This window comes from Arvicanthis niloticus, chromosome 18 (assembly GCF_011762505.2).
Source record: "Arvicanthis niloticus isolate mArvNil1 chromosome 18, mArvNil1.pat.X, whole genome shotgun sequence".
In the NCBI taxonomy this organism is placed as follows: domain Eukaryota; kingdom Metazoa; phylum Chordata; class Mammalia; order Rodentia; family Muridae; genus Arvicanthis; species Arvicanthis niloticus.
The window spans coordinates 20,502,291-20,526,169 of NC_047675.1; the positions used below are offsets into that span (position 1 = coordinate 20,502,291).

At 41.0% G+C, this 23,879-nt stretch overlaps 1 protein-coding gene across 1 annotated transcript in view; it reads right to left on the reverse strand.

Moving 5' to 3' along the window:
* Window positions 1-6,620: 6,620 nt before the first annotated feature.
* The window catches only part of LOC117722882 (carboxylesterase 1D), a 30,730-nt gene continuing 13,471 nt past the window's right edge, over window positions 6,621-23,879 (reverse strand). Inside the window, exons 8-14 of the mRNA XM_034522148.2 lie at window positions 23,397-23,435; window positions 20,043-20,183; window positions 18,655-18,735; window positions 17,584-17,731; window positions 10,567-10,698; window positions 9,506-9,578; window positions 6,621-6,994 (exon numbers count right to left, since the gene is read on the reverse strand). Coding sequence (XP_034378039.1) covers window positions 6,811-6,994; window positions 9,506-9,578; window positions 10,567-10,698; window positions 17,584-17,731; window positions 18,655-18,735; window positions 20,043-20,183; window positions 23,397-23,435 — 798 coding nt within the window. The 3' untranslated portion in view covers window positions 6,621-6,810. The remainder of the gene's footprint in view (window positions 6,995-9,505; window positions 9,579-10,566; window positions 10,699-17,583; window positions 17,732-18,654; window positions 18,736-20,042; window positions 20,184-23,396; window positions 23,436-23,879) is intronic.

The following is a 23,879-nucleotide window of genomic DNA, read 5'->3' on the forward strand; positions in this document are numbered from 1 at the left end:
TTAATATTTTCCTCTCAGAGTAGTATTTTGGTATTGAATTTGTTGCCCTGGATCAAGGGTGTAGCTACTGATCACACCCTTTATCCCTCAAGGAAGAACAGCAGCTCAAACTACTGCAGTCTAGTCTTCTGTGAGTGCTACAAAGACTTCAGCCAAAACAATATAGTCAATACTCATATCCAGCCCATGAAATACACAGGTGTGTAAGTCATGGCTTAAAAATCTCCAAGAAATACCAAGTCTATAATAATAAAGTTCAATACAAATGAGTTAGATGAAATTTCCAAGAATTCAAATGAATAGTTATGAGAAATTTTGGCAAAAGTAAGGCAGATACAGGTAAACTCCTAAATGAATTGAAATATCATGGGACCTTATCCCAAGACAAGACAAAAAAAAAAAAAAGAGCTGCAGGCAACAAAGAAATGCCAAGAATGAGAAAAACAGTCTTTATCAGAGAGGATCCCCTGCTGGTTTTTTAACACCTAATAGTCAGCTCTTATATCGTGTGTGTGTGTGTGTGTGTGTGTGTGTGTGTGTGTGTGTGTGTGTGTGTGTTTGGAGATATGTGTATATTGCCAAACAAATTATATTTTGTATATATTTGGGAATGTGTCTGTGTGTGTGTATGTGTGGTATATGTGTGTATGTATATATATTCAATAATTAAATAAATTGAGAGAAATCAAGGAGGTACATGAAAAGTACCTTCCTTGGAGGAAGAAAAGGAAAGGGGAAATTATGTAATTATATTTTAATTTTAAAAATGGTTGGACATGGAGAAGGCAGGAAAGAATACTGGTGGTACTTTGATAAAACAAGTTATATATGGAATTATAAAAACTAAATAAATTAATTCTTAAAAGAGCAGACAAAACATTTGGATGAAATAAGGAATTCAGTGTGGTATTTGAAAGAAGTTTCATAAGAAATAATGAAAACAATCAAACTAAAATGTTAAAAGTGAAATGACCCCAAGTCAAATATATCATCTTTCTAATACAGTGGGTCAAGTAGCACATAGACTATCAGGAATAGATCACAAGAAAACTGAATTAGAATGAGAAGACATTGACTAAGATACCTAAAGAACCTCTACATACTGGAGAGGAAGATGAATACATCTAAGAGACCTCAGGAAAGAACAAATTACACCAGTTAACCAAATAAAGAGGAGGGATACCAAACATTACAAAATCAACAAATGAGCAAGAATTCAATTCCCTAACCAAAGGACACAGACTGGGTGATTAGATAAAAAAGAAATTAAATTCATCTCTTTGTTGTCTCCAAGGAGATTGTGTTACCGTTGAAGACAAAGACATCCTAGGATCAAATGATGGAGAAGGCTTGTCAAGAAGGTGGAAACAAAAAGAAAGAAATTCTCTTTGTTCTGACAAATTGATATTTGTCAGAAGTCACAGAAAAAGTTACTTTATATTGATTAAGGGAAAAATTCATTATGAAGATGTAACAATTCTAAATATTTATGCACCAAAACATCAGAACTACAAGTTTCAAAATGAAAAAAAAATTAATAAACAGATTAAACTCAAGGGAATTGTAGTGGGTAATATTAGCTGTCATCAATATATAGATTATCCTGACCAAAAAACAGAGAACCATCTGAGGTAAATGACATTACTATAAGTCAAATGGACCTAATATACTTCTGCAGAACATCCCATCCAAATGCTGCAGAACCCACATTCTCAGCAGCTCATGAGACTTCCTCTAAAATAGATAATATAATACCCAAAACATAAACTTGTGGATATTGACCAACACACCTTTAGATGATAAGGAATCATTAACAAAGTTGATAAGGAAAGTTGAAATTCCTCAAAAACTCAACACACCTAAACCTCATGGTCATGATGAAGGCAGTCCTAATGAGGTTTAAGAGAAGGAAAGAACATTTTTGTAGCTGTAGTGGCATATTTTCCCCCAACTTGGGAGGACCTAAGGTGGGAGGAGTAAGGAGAGAAAGAGCTAGGTGAGAGAGGAGTAGAGAGAGAGAGGGAAACATGGCAGCAGACATGTGCATGTCTCTAGCAGTTAAAGGTAGTTGATATATCTAGGTTGGGTATGGGGTTACACCTCTAATTGTGTGGGCATCTTCTTATTGAGCGTTACCAAACATAAAGCCTTTGGATAATTTAAGCATTAGTCTCATTTCTACCAGGTACCACGGGGATGGTGGGATGGTCTGGGCTCAGCCCAGCCTTGTGAAAACAGTGTGGATGACTGGCAGAGCTCTCTCCCACACTGGCATCTTGAGGGTGGCAGAGCTGGTATCTCAGGCCACCTGAGCCAGTGGCCTGAGCTGGTGGCCTGAGCCAAATGGCAGTGACATATTCTCAGGCCTAGGCTACTTGGGAAGATGGTGGCTGATTAAGAACAAGCCGAGCTTGGGTGTTGCTATTTTTAAATAATTACTACAACACATTTTCCAGTGAACTTTTATAAGGTTGGGAGCCTTCTGAGGCTTGAGTAAGAGGAGGAAGTCCCTAGGTGTCCTCATCAGTTTTTCCACATCTGGGGAAGAGGGGAAAAGGAGAAGTTAGGGGCTCCATATAAAAACCTGAGCCAGTCAGAGGAATATAACTCCATCTCCAAGATTAATTTACTCCTTTCTAGGGCGGCTTCTTCCATCTTTGGGTTCCTACCTTTGTGTTCCTCACCAGACCATTCCAGCAACTGGCTTCAGAGACCTCATGATTCTCTCAAACTGCACAGTTCCTACCAGAAGGTTTTCTTTCTCCTCAAAACACCTTTAACTCTTTCTCCACCCTAGCTTTGCCTGATGCATCTAAACCATCCCATCTTAGTCTCCGTGCTCACCGATGTTCCACACTGGGATACTGGTGGCAATGGCATGGATCTGATATACAGGCAATTGCTTATCTTTCCAGTTAGATGAAATTGTCCTAGGATAACCTTGTTTAAGAATTTAATGGCAACAGTGCTCCTGACCCAAGAAACTTAAACTGTTGCCTCCTTCCTTTTACACCTTCATATGTCTCATCTTAACAACTTCTTTTAACTCATCAGGCAATCTCTGTGCTCTCTCCCACTCACCCTCAATGATATACACACCTTTCAACTACAAACTTCCTCAGCCTTCCCACACTGATGCTACCCCAACTCAATTACACTTGTTCTCCTTTGCGATTCTCCAAAGCCACAAAAGACTCATTCTCATGATTGCTGAGCTATTAGACTACTTTCTTTACCTTTCTGACTCCTCCTTGCCTGGCCTGGCCTGGCCTGGCCCTAACATCGTTTATACAGAGCTCAACCAAAGTGCAAGAAGGCACACAAGACATACCCTATTGCCAGCTAGAATGTAACTGTAGAGTCAAGGCCCTTCTCATCCACGACTACCAACACGCAGAACATATTGTACTAACTAGGGCACAGACCCTACCCTAAGAATCACTCCTGGGAACATTGTGACTTATGTGAACACCTCCTGCTGGTGTAAGAGACATTGTAAGAGATTCCAAATTTGCTGGCGTTATAGTTGCTTATTGTTGAACACCACAACCAGATGAAGGGGAACCAGGTTGGTCAATATGTGGTCATTGACCTTATTATTCCTCTGTGCTTAGTCCTGTGAAGCCTTGTTGGGAATAAAAGAGGCTACTGCTAGCTGCCCAGAGACCTCTCTGGACATCCTTTTTAACTAGGTCAAAGGGGTCCAGAAACTTCCTTTTAACCTGGAAGATAATGTTGTTGAGATTGCCTCTGGAAAAAGCATCTCTTTGGACCTTCTATTGAGTTTCTGCTTCCATAGCGTTGTACTTGATATGACTGAGTTTGTACTCGAGGAGCCGGTGATATTGCTGGATTAATGCACTGACATAGATTTCCTGATTAGAATTGGTGGTCTAGCCTCCACCCAACTCCACTCCCCAAATCCTCCAATGATAGCATCCTCCAACCATTCTTGAAGGTAATTATCAGAGGCTATATGTACCTGCAATAATTTTATTGTTCATTATCATAATCATTAATACAGAATCATGTGGAGACAGCATGGCAAACTTCACAAGGTGATTTTCTTTTTTTTATGAGAACTTCTGCCCTGGTTCATATATTCATAGTCGAATCAAATTTTTGTAAAAGAATCTACAAATCTGTACGAACATTAGGATGGTAATTGTACCTAGATAATAATGTGATAGGAGTCACAGAGTGAGAAGGAATGAATAACAAGAGCTCTTTCCTAGAATTTTATGTTTAAAAATGGGAGTTGGTGGGTATTTATTGGACATGCCCTTTTGCACCTCAAAATTCATGAATCACTGTTTGTTGAACTCTGTCCATTTGAAAAGGTTGCTGACCTCTTATTTGGAAATTTTACCAAAATCTGAGCCTAGTTCAACCATGAGCAGAGATCTGAAGATCTTGTCCTTCAGAGGCTGGCATTGCTCAAAGGGCATGGTGTTCCCATGGGTTACCACGCACATGTCCATATGTGGGGAGTCAACTGCTGGGAAGATTTTCAATTCCAGTCCATGTGGACATTGGACCCTCCCAGATGGCCTTGGATGACTCCACCACTTTGGGTGCAATCTTTTCTTTTTCCTAGCAGATAACTGTGTTGACCACTCAGTTGTTAAAGAAAAAGTCCTTGTTGGTCCATTTGGCATGGCCACAGAGGGGTCAGCATGGGCAATAGTCTTGGTAGTGTTGGACTTGCTGGTGGTGGCAGGTCCATAAAGTGTACTCAGGTGATGTTTCTTCTGGAGCTCTCCTAACACCATCCTACCAAGATTCTGGGCTGTAGCCACTCAGCTAAAGGAGTTGGTTGAAGCGTCCCTCACTTGTCCTTTTACACCCATTTCATGATTAATGATTAACCACTATTATTTAATCTGATTTGATATCAATGAAAGCATTACAAATGATGTCTTTCTAGCATTCCCTTGCCTTCTAGAAGCTCTAAGTTGTTTTCAGGCCATGCAGCCTGCCCTGCTCTGGTTTCCCCAGAAAGAGACTATTTATTCCTCAGTCATTTTCCCACTTGCTCACTTGGACTGGCCCCATGAGAGTGGATAATGAAAATGTGGGCTATATACACATTGTATATGTAGACTGTTCCTCATGCTTGAGAATAAAATTATGTGCTTTGCAAAAAGATAAATAAATGGAACTGGGGAAGAACATATGAAGTTAGATCAGGCAGATGCAGAAAGACAATGATCAAAGGTTGAAACATCGTTAATGGTTGACTCGAGCTTTCAGTACTCAGAATCCCAAAGACAAATTTTATCCCAGTCTTGCAACATGTCCTCAGACTTATTCATAAACACCTGGTAGACATCTGCAGAGGAGTATGGGATGGATGTCAGCTTCTTATTGGGTCTGTGGTTCTCAATCAATTTTGTATTCTTATTTAGACCACCACACGTTGCCTTTAGCACTTAGAAAACTCTGGTCATTCTCATTATATTTATGAGACCATCTCCCTGGAAAGGGAAGGTGAGACATGTTCAAATCTGCTGTGAAAAAGTGTCTCCTGAGCAGGACAGCGTTTTAATGAGAGAGGCTAAGAATATCTGTAAAAGGTTCCTCAGGACCCTCTAAAAGACGAAGAGATGCAGATGGTCACTAGACTATCATTTTTGAGTCCAGCCACTCTCTGTATCCTCATACAGTCTCTGTGCAGTTCTGCAAGAGTTGTACTGGGTTCTTGGAGGTGCTAGATTATGCATAGGGTGGACAGTTAACCAAAGGAGGGATTACATTGATGCAGCTATGGGGAAGTCTTTGTTGGAAAAGGTATTTGGAGACACAGCTGCTTTCTAAGTAATCCTGTTAGTAACTCCTCACTTATGCTAAATAAGCCAAATACAAGGTGACTCAAAGTGCACTCAGTGGATCCTCTCCTCCCCCAACTCTTGTTCTTTCATGCTCTATCTGGGGTGAGTAGATACTTGCTCATGTCTCCCATAAAATTTTTAATACAACAGCTCACGTTTCCTTCATGTTTGTCTTTCTTTAGATTTTAGGGTAATTGTTTCTCCATCCATCTCCTGTAGAGACTTTTTTTTATGGTTCCTCTCTCTTCATCCATCCCTCTCTGAGGCATGTAAATTAATTTTGAGCCAAAGAAATTGTATTAGTTAGGTTTCTATCGGTTCAATAAAGACCATGACCAAAAATAATTTGAAGAGGAAAAGGTTTATTTAGCTTATGCATCCCGAGTCATAGTTCAGTAATGGAAGCCATGGCAAGAACTCATGGTAGGAACCTGGAAGGAGGAACTGAATCAGAGAAACCATGGCAGAATGCTGCTTGCTGGCTTGCTCCGCATGGATTGCTTAGATTGCTTTCCTGTACAACCCAGGCCCCCAAGCCCCAGGGTAGCACCACCCATAGAGGACTGGGCTCTCCCTAATCAATCATTAATCAAGAAAAATGCACTACAAGCTTGCCTATAGGCAGTCTGAAGGAGGCATTTTCTCAAACTTCTCTGCACACACACAAATATACACAAACCAAAGAAACAAGCAAACAAGCATACAAATAAATAAATAAATAAATAAATCAAAAAATGAAAAAAAAAAAAAAAAACCAACTAAAACCTTCCAAGACAGATATTGACCCAATTCTGATTTTCAAAACAATGTTTTATTTTTACACATTGAAGAGGATAAATATTTCCTCTTTAATACATTTGTATAAAATGCCATATTAAGGTTATAGCCTCAAAGATAAGAAGTGTTATTTCTCTACAAAATCGTCTGTGGAATAATACTTCTTGGGCTCCAGGTTCTTAAACACAGCTGATTCTCCTGATCAGAGTTCAACATGTTCCCTGTGGGATGGCCTCTCTGCTGCCTCCTTGGCCCTGAGCTCAGTCCAAAAAGCCACTTCTTTGTCCTTCAGCCTCTGGGCTGCCTGAGTTGAGGCACCAATCTTCAGGTACCCTTCCTTCTGGTCATATTCTGGCCAATGAGGCAGTCCTCCCCCATTAGGGTTCCTGTGGACAGAATTAAAAGAAAAGAAAAGAAAAGAAATTCACCAAAGCAAGTGTGCTGTCCCTACGGTGCTCAGATCTTTTAAGGAAGCCTTGGCGGATCTCTGCCAAAAAGCAACCTTTCATACCTGTGCCAATTCTTTACCTCCTAGGGCAGCCTGCTCATGTTTAAAGAGTCCTATGTTATTTAGATCTTAACTCTTCTCCAAATCCTCATGTGTTAAAAGCTGATGCCCAACTAATTCCTCTGTTAGGGCTAATGTGGCATTTACTTGGGAGGAGTGGGTCACTGAAGGTCTGCTTTTCACCATGTTGGGTCTCCAGTCCTTTATCTCAGTGCTTCTCGACTGCACACATGCATGCGCGCGCGAACACACACACACACACACACACACACACACCAAAAAAGAAACAAGCAAACAAAACAAAACAACTAAGTCAGTTTCCTGAGTGCCAAGAAACCAGGCTCTCACCTAAAGCCGCCACAGTCCATTTTGTCACAGGCTCAAAGTGAACTTTCAAGAGAAAGTCAGAGCCAAAATTAAACCTTCATCCTTTAAGTTGATGAACCTTGGGCATTTTGTCTCAGCAATTGAAAGATGATAACACACAGGATTACTACTAAAAATATTTCTAAAAAGTAGATCTCTGTAAGATTAATACCCCGCCCCCCAATCTTGTGGTTCTGGAGAACTGTTTTTCTTTTTCTTTTTTTTTCTTTTTTTTCCCTCTGGTTTGTGAAGGAGTTGGGAAGTTTGGAGTGTACTGTATAGAATGCAGAATGCAGTGAGTGGGGCTTATGGGGAATTCTTATTTATGAATTTATTTATTTTTCTGGTTTGTGAAGGAGTTTGGGAAGTTTGGAGTGTACTGTATAGAATGCAGAATGCAGTGAGTGGGGCTTATGGGGAATTCTAATTATGGGGAATTAGAATTGTAGATTCTAAGAGGAAAGAAAGATAGAGAAGCCAAGCTCATGATGGTTCAGAAGAGAAGGACATCTGGATCAGAGGCCATTCTCACAATGGATTTGCCTGTTTTTGTCCATTTTGTTATTTCTATGGGGTACTGAGTTTAAAGAGTATTCACTGGTGGAGAACATTCAAAGGTACAATAGCATCTAGGTAATACGGTAAGGTTTGTTTTGTTCTGATCTTAATTATATTTGCAGTGAGATTCACAAGCAAAAACAACAACTCGAAGATTAGAAAAACACAATCTTGCCAAACAATAACAACAAAAACCAAGGAAATCCACAAAAAACAACCCTCTTGACACCCCTACCACAATAGCCAAGAATTCTTATTAAGGCTTTGTGGAAGCAGAGTGCCATTATCAAGAAGATTGCTTCATTAAGAGAATCCAGAGTTGCATGCACCAGGATGAAAATGAAAGCTGCTCCAGGGACTTCTCAGAAGTTGGCCCCTGTCTTTCTTTTTGTCATTTATACTCGGAGCTGTTTCTCTACTTTCAGACCACAGCTATCATAGAGATATGATGTAAAGGTCTGAACTTCTTCCAAAGATGCTTTTTAAAGAAAGTTACACTAGAGATCCCTGCCCTCAGGGTGGCCTGGAGAATTAATTCTCTGATTTTTTTCCCTTTATGTTTGGATACTTAGAGGTTATTGAAGAGGATGGCCCATAGAATCTGGGAACACCTGACACTGGAGGTAAACCTTGGTGTTATTCACATGGGTGTGGTTTTGCAGGCATGCAGAATACAAGATCAGTGAGGTCATCAAGGCTTCTGCATAGATTGCAAAGGAAAGAGCTGGGGGCCAGAAGGTTTGAAGACCCTGCTAACAGCATTTAAAAAAGCATGATGATCCTTCAAGCTGTGAGAGTAAAGTTGATGTGACTCAGTATAGAGAGTCTAGTGAGTTAGGAGGGCCAGGACTTGAACCTTCTACCTAGGGTTTGATCAGGCCATGAGCACAACTAACTCTAGAGAGGCTGTGGAGCCAAAGGCTTTGGGGGAAGGGCTTCCTAAGCCGTTTGGAACTCACACCAACCAAAAGATGTCTGGATGCCAGACATGGAGCCTCAGGGATTAATATTAGCCCGATTGGACTTGATTCTCAGCTGAAAGTGCTCCTGGGACATGGTGGGAGCTCTAAAAGGTAGGCTTAGTTGAAAGTAGCTGATCCTAAGGGACATGACCCTGATGAGTATCTTGGGACCCCCCATCTTTTTTTCTATCTCTACTGTCTGCCAGTGAGCTAGAAAGACAAAGAGATCTAGGCATTACACTAACCCACCATGTTCTATACTGACAAAAAACCTGAGCAAGTAGGTCAAATGGCTGAGAATTGAACCCTCTGAGTCTGTGAGCCAAAATTTACATCCCCCTCCTTTAAGCTGAACACAGCTCCAAATCTGATTAGTTTAGCCTTCATTGGAGTGCTACACAGGGACAGGCGGTTGGCCACACAAACATTAGAAAACACCCCTCTCCAACAAATATGACCACACCACACCCCCAGATCTGTCCTTTCTTTGTTACAAGACTCACCCATTCCGAGCAAAGTTGGCCCAGAATTTCATCACCATCTTGCTGAGGTTGGTCTCCTCTTCTGAGGCGCCATCTGTCCAGAAAAAAAGAGTAAGTAAGCTTCAGCTCCTTACCAAGTGACTTTCTTGTTTGTTTGTTTAGCAGTCACATAGCAGGAGGGATTCTGATCGTTGTCATCATCTGGGGAGCTTGTTAGAAGTTCAAAGTCTTGTTGGAGGCCAGCCTGGTCTACAGAGTGAGTTCCAGGACAGCCAGGCCTACACAGAGAAACCCTGTCTCAAAAAAACAAAAAACAAACTACAACAACAAAAATAGAAGTTCAGAGTCTTGACCTTTTCCACATCTTACTATGTTAAAACCTACCTTTTAAGAACGTGCTGGCTGATAGTCTAAACTTCACATTGAGAATAGCTTCCCACCTACTGGCTTTGTCACCCATGACCCAAACCCACAACTGTGAGTTTTCTCAGTCTTTGTAGAATTGCTCTTGGGTCTTTTCTTAATCTCCCTCTCTAAACTTCCTGAGACATCCCCAAACAGGGAGAGGCCCAGAGAAACAGGAGTTAAATTGCTAGTTACATAGAACTACTGTAAAGCAATGCATTAAAGACAGCTGTGAAATCTTCCCTTAGGTATCACATTACAAAAGATGGCAAAAATATGACCCAGATATATAGATAGACAGATGAGTAAAATATTATAGACCTTGTTCAAGGTTAGGAATTAACTGTTTCCTCACTCATATCCCAGCATGCTCTTTCAGGAGGAAAGTCCATCAGTGGCCCCATTCCCCAAAAGTGAAGCCCCTGGCTGGCCTATCATCCCTCTTACTGGTATTGTGGAACATGATTCTGAGAGTAACTATGGCTGGAGACACATGAACGAACACAAGCTTTCTTCATATGTGTGAAAGCTCGGGACTGACTCCCAGTATAGCTTAACCCAGGAACAGGATGGCTGGAAAGCTAACTGGAGAAAAAGAGAAACTAGGACAAGAGTTTGGCAAGGGTCCAAATTCAGGCCTCCTAATGCTCAGGCCACAGGCAGCAAACAAACATTACCTTTTAAAAATGGAGATCCAAATACTGAGAAGATTTCATCACCGTGGTCTCCTAACACCTCCTTGGGTCTCATGGCTGATACAAAGCTTGGGCGATACTCAAATTCATACATGTAGGTGGAGGCTCCAGCATCTGTGAAGACATGGATTCATGCAGGGTTCACAATGTCCACTACACACCTGCTCAGTGCCAAGACTTCAAACCCTGCACTGTTTATGTGCACAGTATTTCAGGGAAGCCCAAAGACTTGATCATGGCTGTACAACTAGCCCAGTTGGAATAAAGGCAGTTAAAAACACAAATACGGGAGCAAACTGAATAAGTATCATCTCTTTTCTTTCACGGAAATGCAAAGCTTGGAGTTCATGTTTCATACCCTGTTACTTTCTTGCTCAGGAAGTATTAAGCATTTAAGATGCAAGGTGGCATCAAAGGAAGAAGCCCAAGGGAAAGAGAATTTGTCTTCTGACTTGCTCCTCCTCTTCTCTGTCTCCCCTCTCATCACTAGAGATGTCCTGTCCATGGGCTAAGATGCTTCAGTGTTCTCTTGTCCACAGAACACTGTTGCTGCCAACCACTGCCTCTTATGGACAATCCCATGTTCCCACTCTCAACCTTGGAACCTCAGAAATTTTCAGAATTCTCAACAGAGGATAGTTCCTGCAGTAGGGTAATTCAGAAAAGTTTCAGATTCCAGAGCAGCAAAGTGGGGAGACTGTACAGCTTTGCCCCTTGGGAGATAGTAAGAAATAAACACACACACGCACACACACACGCACACACACACACAGGGAAAATGCTTAACTTTGTCTATACACATTTGTAATAATATTATATATATATTTCATACACTACTATCATTGTTTCACATTATGAGATACTCATTCGCAAGTTAAAAACATTTATTACTAGTAAGGTATATGAGTATGATGTGTCATGTTGGTTTTCTCTGTGACACTGCCTATGTTGAGGTCAGTGGACGATATTTTGGAGTCCTCCCTTCTACCTTCACAGAGGTACTGGAATCTAAACTCAGGTTGTGGGCATTGTGTACCAAGGGCTTTGCCCACTGAGTCCCTACAAAGGTTTTAAATAGCATATGCCATCCCACCAGAGGATGAAGAATAATCTGTCTGATTGTGTCTCAGACTAACCACAGGATCAGTCTCATGACCTTAGTTCACCTAAGAAGCAGCTCTTCAAGGCCAAGGAATGCAGACCTCAGCTATGCAGAACTTTGTGAATGAGGCAACATGTTTTACACTGTATACCGCTCAAGCTGTTTTTCCCCTGAACTCCTGATGTTTATAAAAATTCTTCTTATCACAATCACAAATATTTTCATAGTTTAAGCTGGAAATTTAAGAAAAGCAAAGACAACAGGATTTGTCATCAGGTTACGCATCTGAATGGCAAGAAGCAGAAGGCAAAAAAAATTGGAAGGAGACAGAAGGATTATTTCAAGAGATTGGAGCTGAAAATGCTCCCAGTCTGGGCTAGGTTCCCAGCATTAGGTCAGGAGGCGCAGCAGCCTCCCATTTATCATAGCCAGGATACAAAGTACTCACAATATTAATCACCAAGAAGAAGGAAAAACCCCAGGAGCATCAAAGAGAACAGCTTTACAATCAAGGAAGTATCTTAGAGAAAATCCCATGGGCAGGGAGAGCAGGGGGGGCATAGACAGTGTGCTGGAGGAAAGTAACCCCTAGCTTTGAGCACTGTGCTCAGGACAGGAGCCCTCAGAAGTGAGGGAGACATAGCAGCTCTCCCTGTCAGAAGCTGTGGATCTTTAGCTGTGGCTAAAGCAGTCTCTTAAACTAAAGATCCAAGATAGCAATAAATAGCATGAGATATCAAAGCCATATGGGTAAAGATAGCCACAGGCAGGACACACTAGGAGTCTAGTGATGATAGAGACAATATTTTATCTTTCTCATCATGAGGGGTCAGCAGAGAATTCCTGCTGATGATTATAGCTGGATAGACCATCAACCAACTAGATTTACAATAAACTGCCACCCAGATGATGCAAATTCTGATATCGAGCATATAAAAAGTGTGTGTATGTGTGTGTGTGTGTGTGTGTGTGTGTGTGTGTGTGTGTGTGTGTGTGGTATGTATAATGTGTTTTCAGGGGCAAAAATATAGAGTTTTTACCCCAAATCAACGTTACACTATTACTAGCTTAATACAGTCTGATGGAAGAGGTTACACAAAAGCCTAAGGGTAGACAGGAACCAAAACCATTCAGTAGAAATACAACAAAAATACAGAAAAGATTCAAGACATGCCCTTACATAACAGCAGAAAGCCCCAAGGGAAGATACCAAGAAAGGAGGGACATGTCCACAAAACAACCAAACAACAATTCCAAAACAGTACTTGTAAGCCCTTGATATCAAACGTTATCTTCTGAAATACAAGAGACTGTCAGCAAGCATGTTTAAACAGCCCAAGTACAGGTTCCCACAAACCCCCTTACCTTTAAAGAGGTACATAGATTAGAAATAAATGAATGAAAATAGGTATTACATACAAAGAAAAAATAGAGAGAAATAGTAACTACCGTCATATCAGACAGAAAGTTGAGGTCAAACAGTGCAAGAATCTGGGCCTAATACTAGTAGTAGTTTAACGTAAGAGGATTGCTGTAAGACTGAGGTCAGTTCTAAAACAGTAAGTTTTAGAATACTCTGGGTTACAGAATGAGAACTTCCCTGGAGGAGGGCATGACCAGAGACAGATTCAGAGCATCAATGACAGGGTCAAATCACTCACAACACACCAATGGTAAACACACACTCACAACACACAACAATGGTAAACGAAGACACATCAGAGCCATTAGATAAACAAAACAAATAATAGAGGCCCTGAAGGAAGACACAGTACACAGTAGACTCCAGTTAGCTGGGATATACTTCCCAGTGATGCCGCCTGGTCTTGAAACATTAGGTACAGCTAAAGAGTTCTCCAGTCTGTGCCTAGTCAGTCTGTGGGCCAAGCTGGTCACATAAAAAAGGAAGCACCCTAAACAGCAAGACAGGAGCAACTGCAGAAGGAAGAGTACATCAGTGGCAGAGACAGCTGAGCTGCAAAAGTGCACACAGCTCAACAGCTTGAGAACAGTCAGTGTGGGAGGAAGATTTTCAGAATTAATGAGGTCAAGAGCTTGATGAAATGAAAGGGGGCCAGGGCTAGAGAAGAGCATGCCAGATTGTTGACGAGTCTGGATTGACAAGTGTCTAAACTCTGGGTCAGAACCTTTAACACTAGCCAGTATTTAGGGCTAAGGAATTCTGATCTCCTGAGTTTACAGAATGTAGCTGAATGCCATGCATGTACAGGCATACACAAGAACTATAATCTATCTAACTAGAGGATTCAGTGGGGGGGGGGGGGAAGAGAGGAGTTGGAGAGAAGAAAAGGATGAAGACAGGGAAAACGATGTAAATACAGATCTTACATAGGTAATTTCAAAAACGAATAAAGTTAGAAAAACTAAGATGCGGTGAAAGCAAATGCAAGATGAATCATGAAGGAAGAAGTATGCGACTTTGCCCTAAGCTCTGATATGCAACGGAAACAAATGGGATGGCAGCAAGGCCAAGAGTTTTCACACCAACAGAACCTACTAGCAATGCATAGAGATAAACCATGGGGTGGGAATGTGTTTGTAATCTGCACATGTAGTGTGTGTCTATTTAAAAAAATATTTAAGGGAAGACCAGACGATTCCACAGTTAAAGCTATTTTCTGTCAAATCAGATGACCTGTCTTCAATACAAGAGGAGAGCCCCAACTTCCATAAGTTGTCCTTCTACCTCCACGTGCATGCTATGTATGCACCTACATGTATGCATATAGAAAAAAAATATAGAAAATTTAGAAGTGTATACAAACAACAATTAATCAATAAAACAAACAAAATGAAAAGGGCCCCACCAGACATTCCTCTAAAGAAGACTCTCGGGCTCAGGCTGCAGATGGTTCAAGGAAATCATGACAGTGACACATAGGGAAGCTCAGGGGTGAGACAATGGGGCAAGCTATACCCAGTGGGGGGCAGGTAGCTTGGACCAGGACCTAGTTACAAGGGAGCACAGAGCCATAAAACTCAGTGTCCTCTCAGTATACAAAGGACACGCAGCTTGATTTCACTGTTCTTTAAAGCCTCCCAGGTTTCTGTCCTCCTGAGGAAGCTGATATAAAGAACATTCATAGTAGTGGGAGGAAACCTCCACCCTAACGCTGAGGGAAAAAGTTGGACTAGTTTTCAGGTTATGTGCATGAATATGTGTGCACACATATACTTGTTTTAGGTATAATTCCATTACCTGACTTTTTTTATTGTTGGTTTTGCTTTGCTTTATTTTATTTTTTAATAACATTTCAGAAAGCTTAGTTCTCTTCATAATTGTTCTTTGATATAATTACTTGCAATTTTTACATTCGTTTTACATTCATTCAGAAGGTACAGTATATTGTACCTTCTGCCTCACCAGAATAGACCTTCTGAGGCTGTCCCTCAGCTTTCTGTACCCTGAGAAACCTTCTCCTCTTCACTTCCTTGCCCACTACAGCCTTCCTTCTACCTCCCATATTTTTGTCCCATATACATCCCTCTGACTTATGTTTACCCCCTTTCCTTATTCATCACTCCTTCTTTATTTCACTAATTAATAATGGCACCCCATTACACAATCTGTAAGACAAACCTTTCTCCAACTAGTACCCAGCTACATCCTCTGAATCCAGATGGAGACACAAGTACCAGGTATTGTCGTTTCCAACAGGTAGGCTAAAGTGATACTGGAAATGGTCATTCATTGCAACAAGTTAAAGCTTAGCGGGAAGCCGTGTTAATAGACCAGATCATGAGGAGGACAAAATATCAGGGCTTGAAGAAAAGCTAGAGGAATCAGAGCAGTCAGTTAAGTTTAATGATACCGATTTTAAAACCCCATAAACAGACCCAAAGCATAGAGAGATGGAGACCCAAGAGATTTAGGGCTTCTAGAGAAGACAAGATATGTAAATAATGAGCATATAAGGAGATTTCCAAGTATAAAGCACAGAAAATATTTTCAATAAACACATAGGAGAAAATATCCCCAAATCTAAAGAAATGCCTATTAGCATACAAGAGTCTCACCAAACAGAAGATGAGGATATACCAAATAGGGGAAAGTAAAAAAAATCTTTCTCCGTCATATTATAATTGAAGTGGTGAAAAAAAAGAAACAGAACAAAAAATGATATTGGACAATGTAAGAGAGAATGTCGAATCATATATAAAGGAAGGCCATTTGGATTTATAGCTGATTATTTAACCAAATATGTTCAATCCAGGAAAGATCAGAAAGATGGATATCCGCTTCTGAAAGACAACAGCTGCAAACTCAACAAACTATCTGTTACAGCTGAAGGGAAACCCCAAACTTTCCATTCCAGAAGCAGGCCAATGGAATTAATGAGCACTGAGATACCTCTTCAAAGGGTACCATAAGGAGTACTTCAGACTGAAGAGAAGGATGAACACCTTGAAGAGACCACTGGAACAAAATAATAGTAGTACAGTCAGCAAACAGGAAGCAAAACACCACCACAGAACCAGCAATGAGAGGCATCAATATACCATACACCCTTGAAAATAAAGTCAATGCTCTTTATTATCCAAACAAAAAGACATCAATAGAAAAACACACCTTCTATCAAGATAGACACCACTTTGGGGTGAAAGGGTAGGGAGAAAAATGTTTTAAGTGACTGAAACCAGGAAAACAAAAGGTCTAGCTATTCTATTTTAGACAAAATAGACTTCAAACCAAAAGAAGTCAGAAGAGACAAAGAAGATCACTTCATACTGATCAGGAGAACAAACTACCAAGAGGACATTTCAATTCTAAACATTGTGCCAAAAAAAGTATACCCAATTTCTAAGACAAATTCTGTTAGGTATAAGCTACCTATTGATCTTAACACAGTAGGTAACAACAATACGCCATTCTCACTCATGGACGACAAGTCATCTAGATGAAAGAAAATGAAACCAAGATGCATTAGAGTCAAATCATAAATAGACCAATTGGACACCTAGAGGCGACCCACCCAAACACTTCAGGAAAAAACACTCTCATGAAACTTTTCTAAAGTAGTTTATGGTTTGGTACACAAGTCAAGTATTGACATGCATAAGAAAATCAAAAGGCTCCTTGTATTTCTTCTGACAATGGAATAAAGTTAGGAATCAACAGCAAGAAAAACTATAGAGAATGCCCAAACTTAAACAAAGAGATTAAGTAATCTACTATTCAATGATGAATGCATCATTGAAGAAGTCAAGGAGTTAAAAAAAAATTCCTAGAACTAAATAGAATGAGACTACAATATACCAAAGCCTACTTGATAAAGTGAAGACAGTCCTAAGAGGAAAGTTCTTTAGCTCTAAGTGCCTACAGTAAAAATCAGAGAGGGACTATTAAGACAGTTCAGCAGGTTATGATGCTTGAAGCACAGACGAAATGATCTGAGCTCAACCTCCAGAACCCAGGCAAAGATGGAAGGAGAGAAGCAACTCCTTGTCTTTTGACCTAGATAAGCACATCATGGTACCTGTGAGATATGGCTGCCAGTGGGTAAACACATACCTGTTTTGCCTTTCCAGAAAAGGAACCTAAGGTACTCCTTCTCCTTGTGCTCTAGAGCTCCCCAGTTGCAGCTAAGATGGACACATGCTGGGCAGCTCTCCAGATTGAGATCTGTATTTTCTCCACATCATCTTACCTCCCGATGGTGTTCTCTGGCAGTATCTACTAATCAAAGCTGCATGTGGACCTTTTCTTCACAGATCTTTACTAGCAGAAAAGGCAAAACAGCATTGCTGGCTATATGGAATCAACTTTTGAGGCCTGATCTCAACGGCTTTCATATCTGCCTATGCCAAGAGGTAGGCAGACCAGAGACCTAGAAGTTGAAATTGTATTCATCTTCTGTCTGATACCTGAAACTCACCTCTGTGGCTTCGAGACACCAACACTGATGGGACACCAAATATCACATCTGCAATCAAGTCCTGGAACAGGTCTTTCTTTTTGGCAGGGTCATCTGTCCCTCCTAAATACTTCTCAGCAACCACTGGAATCATATTCTCAGAGATTTTCTGAAATGGATCAGAAAGTGACTATCTAGACGGATGAGGGATGGGGCTTCTACAGCCAGTTAAGAAGAGTTTATTAATTCTAAACTACCTTAGTGGTTACCAAATCCTCCAGGTTGCCCATGGAAGACTGGAATAAACTCTTTAGCTCTTTGGCTTCACTTTCTCTTAATGTTGATGTTCATTAACTGTTATTTTGGTTCAGGTATCTACTCTGTGTCACTGGTTGTGGTGGAAGAGACTCACGTGCCTGAAGAGACCTCATATATTAAAAACCTGTTCTTCAGTGGACATTTTTTTCAGCTGTTCCTACAGAAGAACATGGCTTGATTTTTTTTTTTTATCTCACTCGTGGTGCTCTTGAGAAAAGTAATTTATTTCTATTTTCCCATGTTCTCTGGGGAAAACACATAATTTATATCCACACCATGAAGTTTAGAATTAACCTTTCTTAGAAAATGAAAGCAAGGAATACATGGGTCATATGATTTGCTAGTTAGTAATTTTTCTTTAAAATTTTAAAGCTTATAATATCTATTAACCTATAGATTACACAAGCCATATGTCATAAAAACAAAAATGTAAAATAAGGAGCCAGGTGTCTACCTCTCTGATTTGCATCCAAATATCTCCATAAGGAAGTCTTGTGCATCCAGTGTCTAGATGCTTGTTTGCGACAGTCTCCATGGTCTTAGTTTGGCTAACTTTAAAAATAAGTCTTTTCCTCTAAAAGGTATCCTGAACTGAACTGATTTTTGACATGGGAGTCACAAATATGCGTTCAACGCATCTGGATGTTTAAATGGGTTAATAAAAAAATAGGAGCTTGAGCATAGGTTTTCCACCATCGAACTGGTCTGTGATTAGAGAACACCACCAACCTTCTTTCCTTCTTAACCAAGTCCCACAACTCCCCAGAGTCTTACAAGTGTTGGGTAGGACTTCCACAAGAGGGAATTGGCTGTCTTCTGGTCCAGTTTGCCTTCAGAGAGTGGATAGCCCATAAGCTGTTAAACAAATGATTAAGTGTTGTGAATTATGGAAAAGTAAAAAGACCCAAAGACCAACCAAGTAAACCAAAGTGCAATGAGGTGGAGCTGGGGGGTCTTGACAGGCATGGGGGTTTAAGTTTTTGAGAAAATTCAACAAAACCAATGCACATGTATAAATGAATACAACTAACCCAGAGAGGACACTTAATAAAGGCACTGATCACGTCAGAAGCTACAATGTTCCTCAAGGCAGTGGGCGAACATTCAGGCCAGGGTCATATAGAAGCTAAAGGGTCAGAGATACAGGACATAAGCCACACCCCTGACACCACCAGACTCAGGTGAAAAGAGAAAACAAAACCAAACATTATGTTTGTGTGCCTATGTTCCTATGATGCCTCCCTGAGGTCCTTCTGTATTGGGAACCTTGCTATTAAGGTAGCAGTCCCTTATTTTCCCATGACTGGATGACTTTCTGAGGTTGGTGTGAAATGGGGGACTCCCTTTTTCAGTGGGTTTCCCTGCCTCTTTCTATTTTTTCTGGACAGTGTCCCTGGACACAGGTGGCTGGCCTTGTCTGGCCTTGTCTGGCCTTGTCTGAAAAGTTATTTTGTACAGACCTCTCTTGTACAAGGCTGCATAACTTAGTACACATGTCCCACTCTGGCTCCCAGCCTCCATGATACTTAGGTGATGTACTATAACCAATCAGCTCTTTCAGCTCACTTGATGTCATGGTCAATTAGCCCTTTCTAGTCATAACCTTAAAAAGCCCTTATATACCCTACTCTATCTCTGAAACAATAAAGTAGACTCATCACAGCAGTGGCCTCTAGAGGTCATTCCATTGATACTCGTGGCCTTGCTCTTCACCTCTGCCCCCTTTCTCCCATCAGGCTGATAACCAACAGCCTCCAGGGAGAAAGGGGGAGCACACTTCTGCAAAACTCTTGGAAGGTGCTGACCCTGTCCATGTTTGTGCACTCAGAGATCTGCTATGGTTTCAGCATGCCTTCTAACATGGAATACACACCCCAGGACCCTAAAATGCCTGCTTGAGAGAGCTCAGTATTGCCAATAGAAAGCTGTTTGTAGGCAAACAGAGCTCCGAGCCACTAGAGTAGTTACTTTAGAAAGTTTTCAATTATTAATCCCTTCTCTGGCCCAGATATAAATGAGCACTTCAAAAGGCTTCATCAAGGACTCTCAAAACAAATTTACTTGGAAAGTTTAGGCCTCTTTGAATGGTAGTCATCTTGGTGCATAAGCCTTGATCAGAGCAGGGAGGATGATGGTTGAGTAAGAGGTCTGTATATTCTCACCGTTGGAATGATCCAGCCAAACTCTTGCTTGTTGATGCCCACCATGTAGGGGACAGTGTTGAAACTCTTCTCAGCCAGGATCTCTTCTGGGGCCTTTGGCAGCACCACTCCATCAATCACAGTAGGGAGGAAGGGATAGCTCTAGGGAAGACAGAAATTTAACCTCTAATATTTTGCTGTCTGTCACATCTGTGCTCTCTTCGGACATTTGAGAGCTTGATCAGCTCAAAGACCCCTGTGGCTATGGCCACAGAAACTCAGTGTCTTAAGATGGATGAAATCTAGGATTCTCTAAGGGGTCAGTACTGCTCGGATCATGGTGGTAGGGAGGACAAGAGGCCAATTTTCACTGCAAGAAAAATATATACCTTAGAAAAGTGTGTTTCAAAGTTTAGACTACATGTTGAATTAAAAATATCCAGTTATATGTTAATGCGGGCTAACATGTTAGATTGGGATAACTGGATTATTGTAGATAATATGTAATCTGTAAGCTTGCTGAAAACATTGACTTAGCAAATGCTGAGCCATTTCTCCAAGGGGAATTAAGAGTTAGTTCCTGGGAGCCTCTAGGCACACATTTTCCATCATTCTTCTTTATGAGTTAGTTTCTATTTAGTGACACCTTGTATAACACACACCTTTTACTAATTCTTAGTTAAAAATCATGTTAGTTTATAACAAAGGATGGTTTGGAAAAGACTTAAAATGTCTCTGATCATACTTTAAGTGAGTATAAATTTTTGGGGTTATGTTTCACAATCCTGCTTTCTTTTCTCTTTTTCTTTTTCATTTTCCCCCTTTCCTCTCCTTTCCAATCTTTATCATCCACACGATCGCTTTTCAGAATGATGCCCTCCCTCTGCCTCCTGACAGCATTGCAAGTCTGTGTTCTCTTTTGTATTCCCTGGGATGTTGCCTCATCAACACTGAATTCCAAGACCAAAAGCATCACAGCTGAAGGAAGCTCACTCCCTACATGTGTTTCCTCTGTGATATGCTTCCCATTCAGCCATGTTGGGGAAGGAAGCTCTTCATTGCTAGGTTTGAGAACATCTTAAACAGATAAATTACTTGTCAAGATACAATGCTGTCAGGAGGCAAAGGGAGGGTATCATTCTGAAGAGTGATCATGTGGGTAATAAACATTGGAACGGAGAGGAAAGGGGGAAATGAGAAAGAAAAAGAGAAAAGAAAGTAGAGCATGAAGAGGCTATTTCTGAATTTGAGAAAGAAATCAAGAAGATACAGTATTTCTTCTTTGACTTTTGACAGGAGCTTGAGCATGACATGACTTGTGCTTCTTGCTACCCCAGTGCATATGGTGCAAAAGACTCTGACTGTGTCATAAGTGTTGAATTGAGGTTGCATGTATGTTTTAGCAAGTGAGTTTACGAATACAGACTTGATGATTAATGAAAGCAGACTGAGTGTGTTTATCTCTAAACATGAATAAGGGAAAGGCAAGATTTCCACACAGGAGAAAGGGCACAAGTCAAGGGAGCAGAGTCAGTGTGCTGAGCTCACCCAGGACAGTCAAAAAGGCCTAAACTTGGAGGCCTGGCCTTCACAGGATTATACAGAGAGTTAGAAGGCAGCACACCCTTTCTCTCCAATATATGGCCCATCTCTGGTATTCAGAGATGTGTTCAAGTCCTAGTCTCATGAAAGAAAGGTGTTTTTTCTTCATTCAACATCTGTAATCCAGAAAGCAAAAGTTCTTACCACTTTAGGGTCTTCAAACAAAGTCAAGAGTTTGTCATCAGAAGGAAAATGCCATGTTATCATATGTGTTTACATAGACAGATCTGTTAACCTTATGAGGAATGGGCATGAATAAAGAACATGGAGGTAGGGATAGAAAAACTGCAGAGGCCAGACAGTGAAGGACCACATGGAGCAGCGGATGCACGGAAGATTGATATTAGATACCACAAAACACACAGTAATTGCTAACACTACCCATGAATAACCAAAGCTACTCTGTGAGGTCAAGCGCTTGACTTAGATGCCAGTGGTGTCTTTCCTCCTCCTTCTCATGACACTGATGGTCAGCGAGTTATCTCAGAAATTTCTTTAAAAAAAAAAACATCCTGACTCCAATCACATCTCACTACTCTGGTGTAGTGTAAGTCTTCCTACCTGGTCTTCCTGAACTTGTCCTGCCCCTGGCTTATACAGAGAATTTCTACACTGCTGTCCAAATGGACTCCATAGCTAGATATATTGCCCTATGATTCCAATCACAGAAAATTGAAAAGCAGAGACAGGAGGATAATAACTTCAATGACAGCCTGGATTTTATAGTAAGACTATGTCTCAAATCAAAACAAATAAAACCAAGATAGCATAAATATCAAAGATCACTTTTTGAAGCTCGCTGAAAAACTACCACTTGCTGAATCAAAAATACAAGCCTTTCAAATGCTACCACACTTTCTTTACCTCCTGAACCAGAAGCCCAAGCTTTCTTCACCATCTCCCCTCCCAGCACACTGCCTTCCTGCAGCAGGCTTTTGCAGCTGCTCTCTCCTCTGCCTGTAATATTTTCTCCAAAATTGCCAACATCTGGCTTTCTTCATAGTCAAGCCATCTATTTTCTGGGTATATCAAACTACTAGCCAGCTCTGTCCCCATCTCCTAATTTATCTTCTGTTTTCTGACTACCATCACATACACCACATATTTATCTGCTGTTGTGCTCTCTCAGCTCCAGAATGGAAGCCACCCAAAAGACACAGAGTACCGTTTGTGTCACTGCTTTACCCGAGTTGCTAAATCACCTCTTGCCAAATAATGGTTAGCTTACTCTTATTTCATTCTCCGGGGTTTACAGGGAGAACTCTAGATAGAACTGTTTAACTGCCCAGATAAGGTGGAAACCACTGCTGAGAGGGAGGAGCGGGAGATGTTGCACACTGCTGGTGTTTCCTGGGTAGAAGGAGAAGGCTGGCTTCTTTGGCTTCCACATGCTCCTTATATTGTTCACCACCCCTATGTCCTGTCAAAACTCTGGCCCTTAGTAAAGACTCTTCAGATCTTTCCACAGGCATTTGGCAGTAGAAGGTTCCATTACAGTATCCTCCCATAGGCCATTATGGGATGTAAATGAAAAATGAGAGGTGAGCCCAGAAGACACACAGTTGCTGCCCAGTAGCCCTGTACTACATGAGTCAGGCTAGCCACACATCTGGTCTTTCTGTCTTTGTTACCAGTGCAGGCACCTTCCCCTCTTAAGGGCACACAAAATATGATTATTATACCACTGTGGAGATTTTACATTCAAACTTAATGGGAACTAAAAACTGTTAAGACTCAAAGTTTGTAATCCAAGTGGTGGTAGAAGATTCTTACCTCTTTTGGGTTTCCAAGTAAGTCCAGTTTAAAAAGATTCTATGAAGATAAAGACAGATAATAGGTTAAAAGCCTTTCATATACAAAATGTGTTCATTTGAATTGTGCCTCCAAGGTACAAGGGTACCCCCTTCTCCAGCTCTCCCCCTCTCTGTGTCATGTGGCAATGAGCCCAGGGTGAAACAGGGTGAAGAAGGAGTATCAGAAGCAAAGGAGAAAAGCCATAGAACACAGAGTCAGTATTGCTGAGTCCTGGAGAGGATGTCTGCTGTCTGTGTCTATTTTTCTCTACATTCTGCCTGCCAATGCTTTCCTTCTGGTAACAATACCCCAACTTTCCTCAAGGGAACAGTGGAATAATAAGAAAGTGATGGCAGGAACTGGGTAATCTCAAGGGGAGATGGGGTTGGATGTAAGATAGACCAGAAGAACAGGATGCTTCCCTCTCCCTCATTTCTCAATTCAAGAGTTTGGGTATTGATG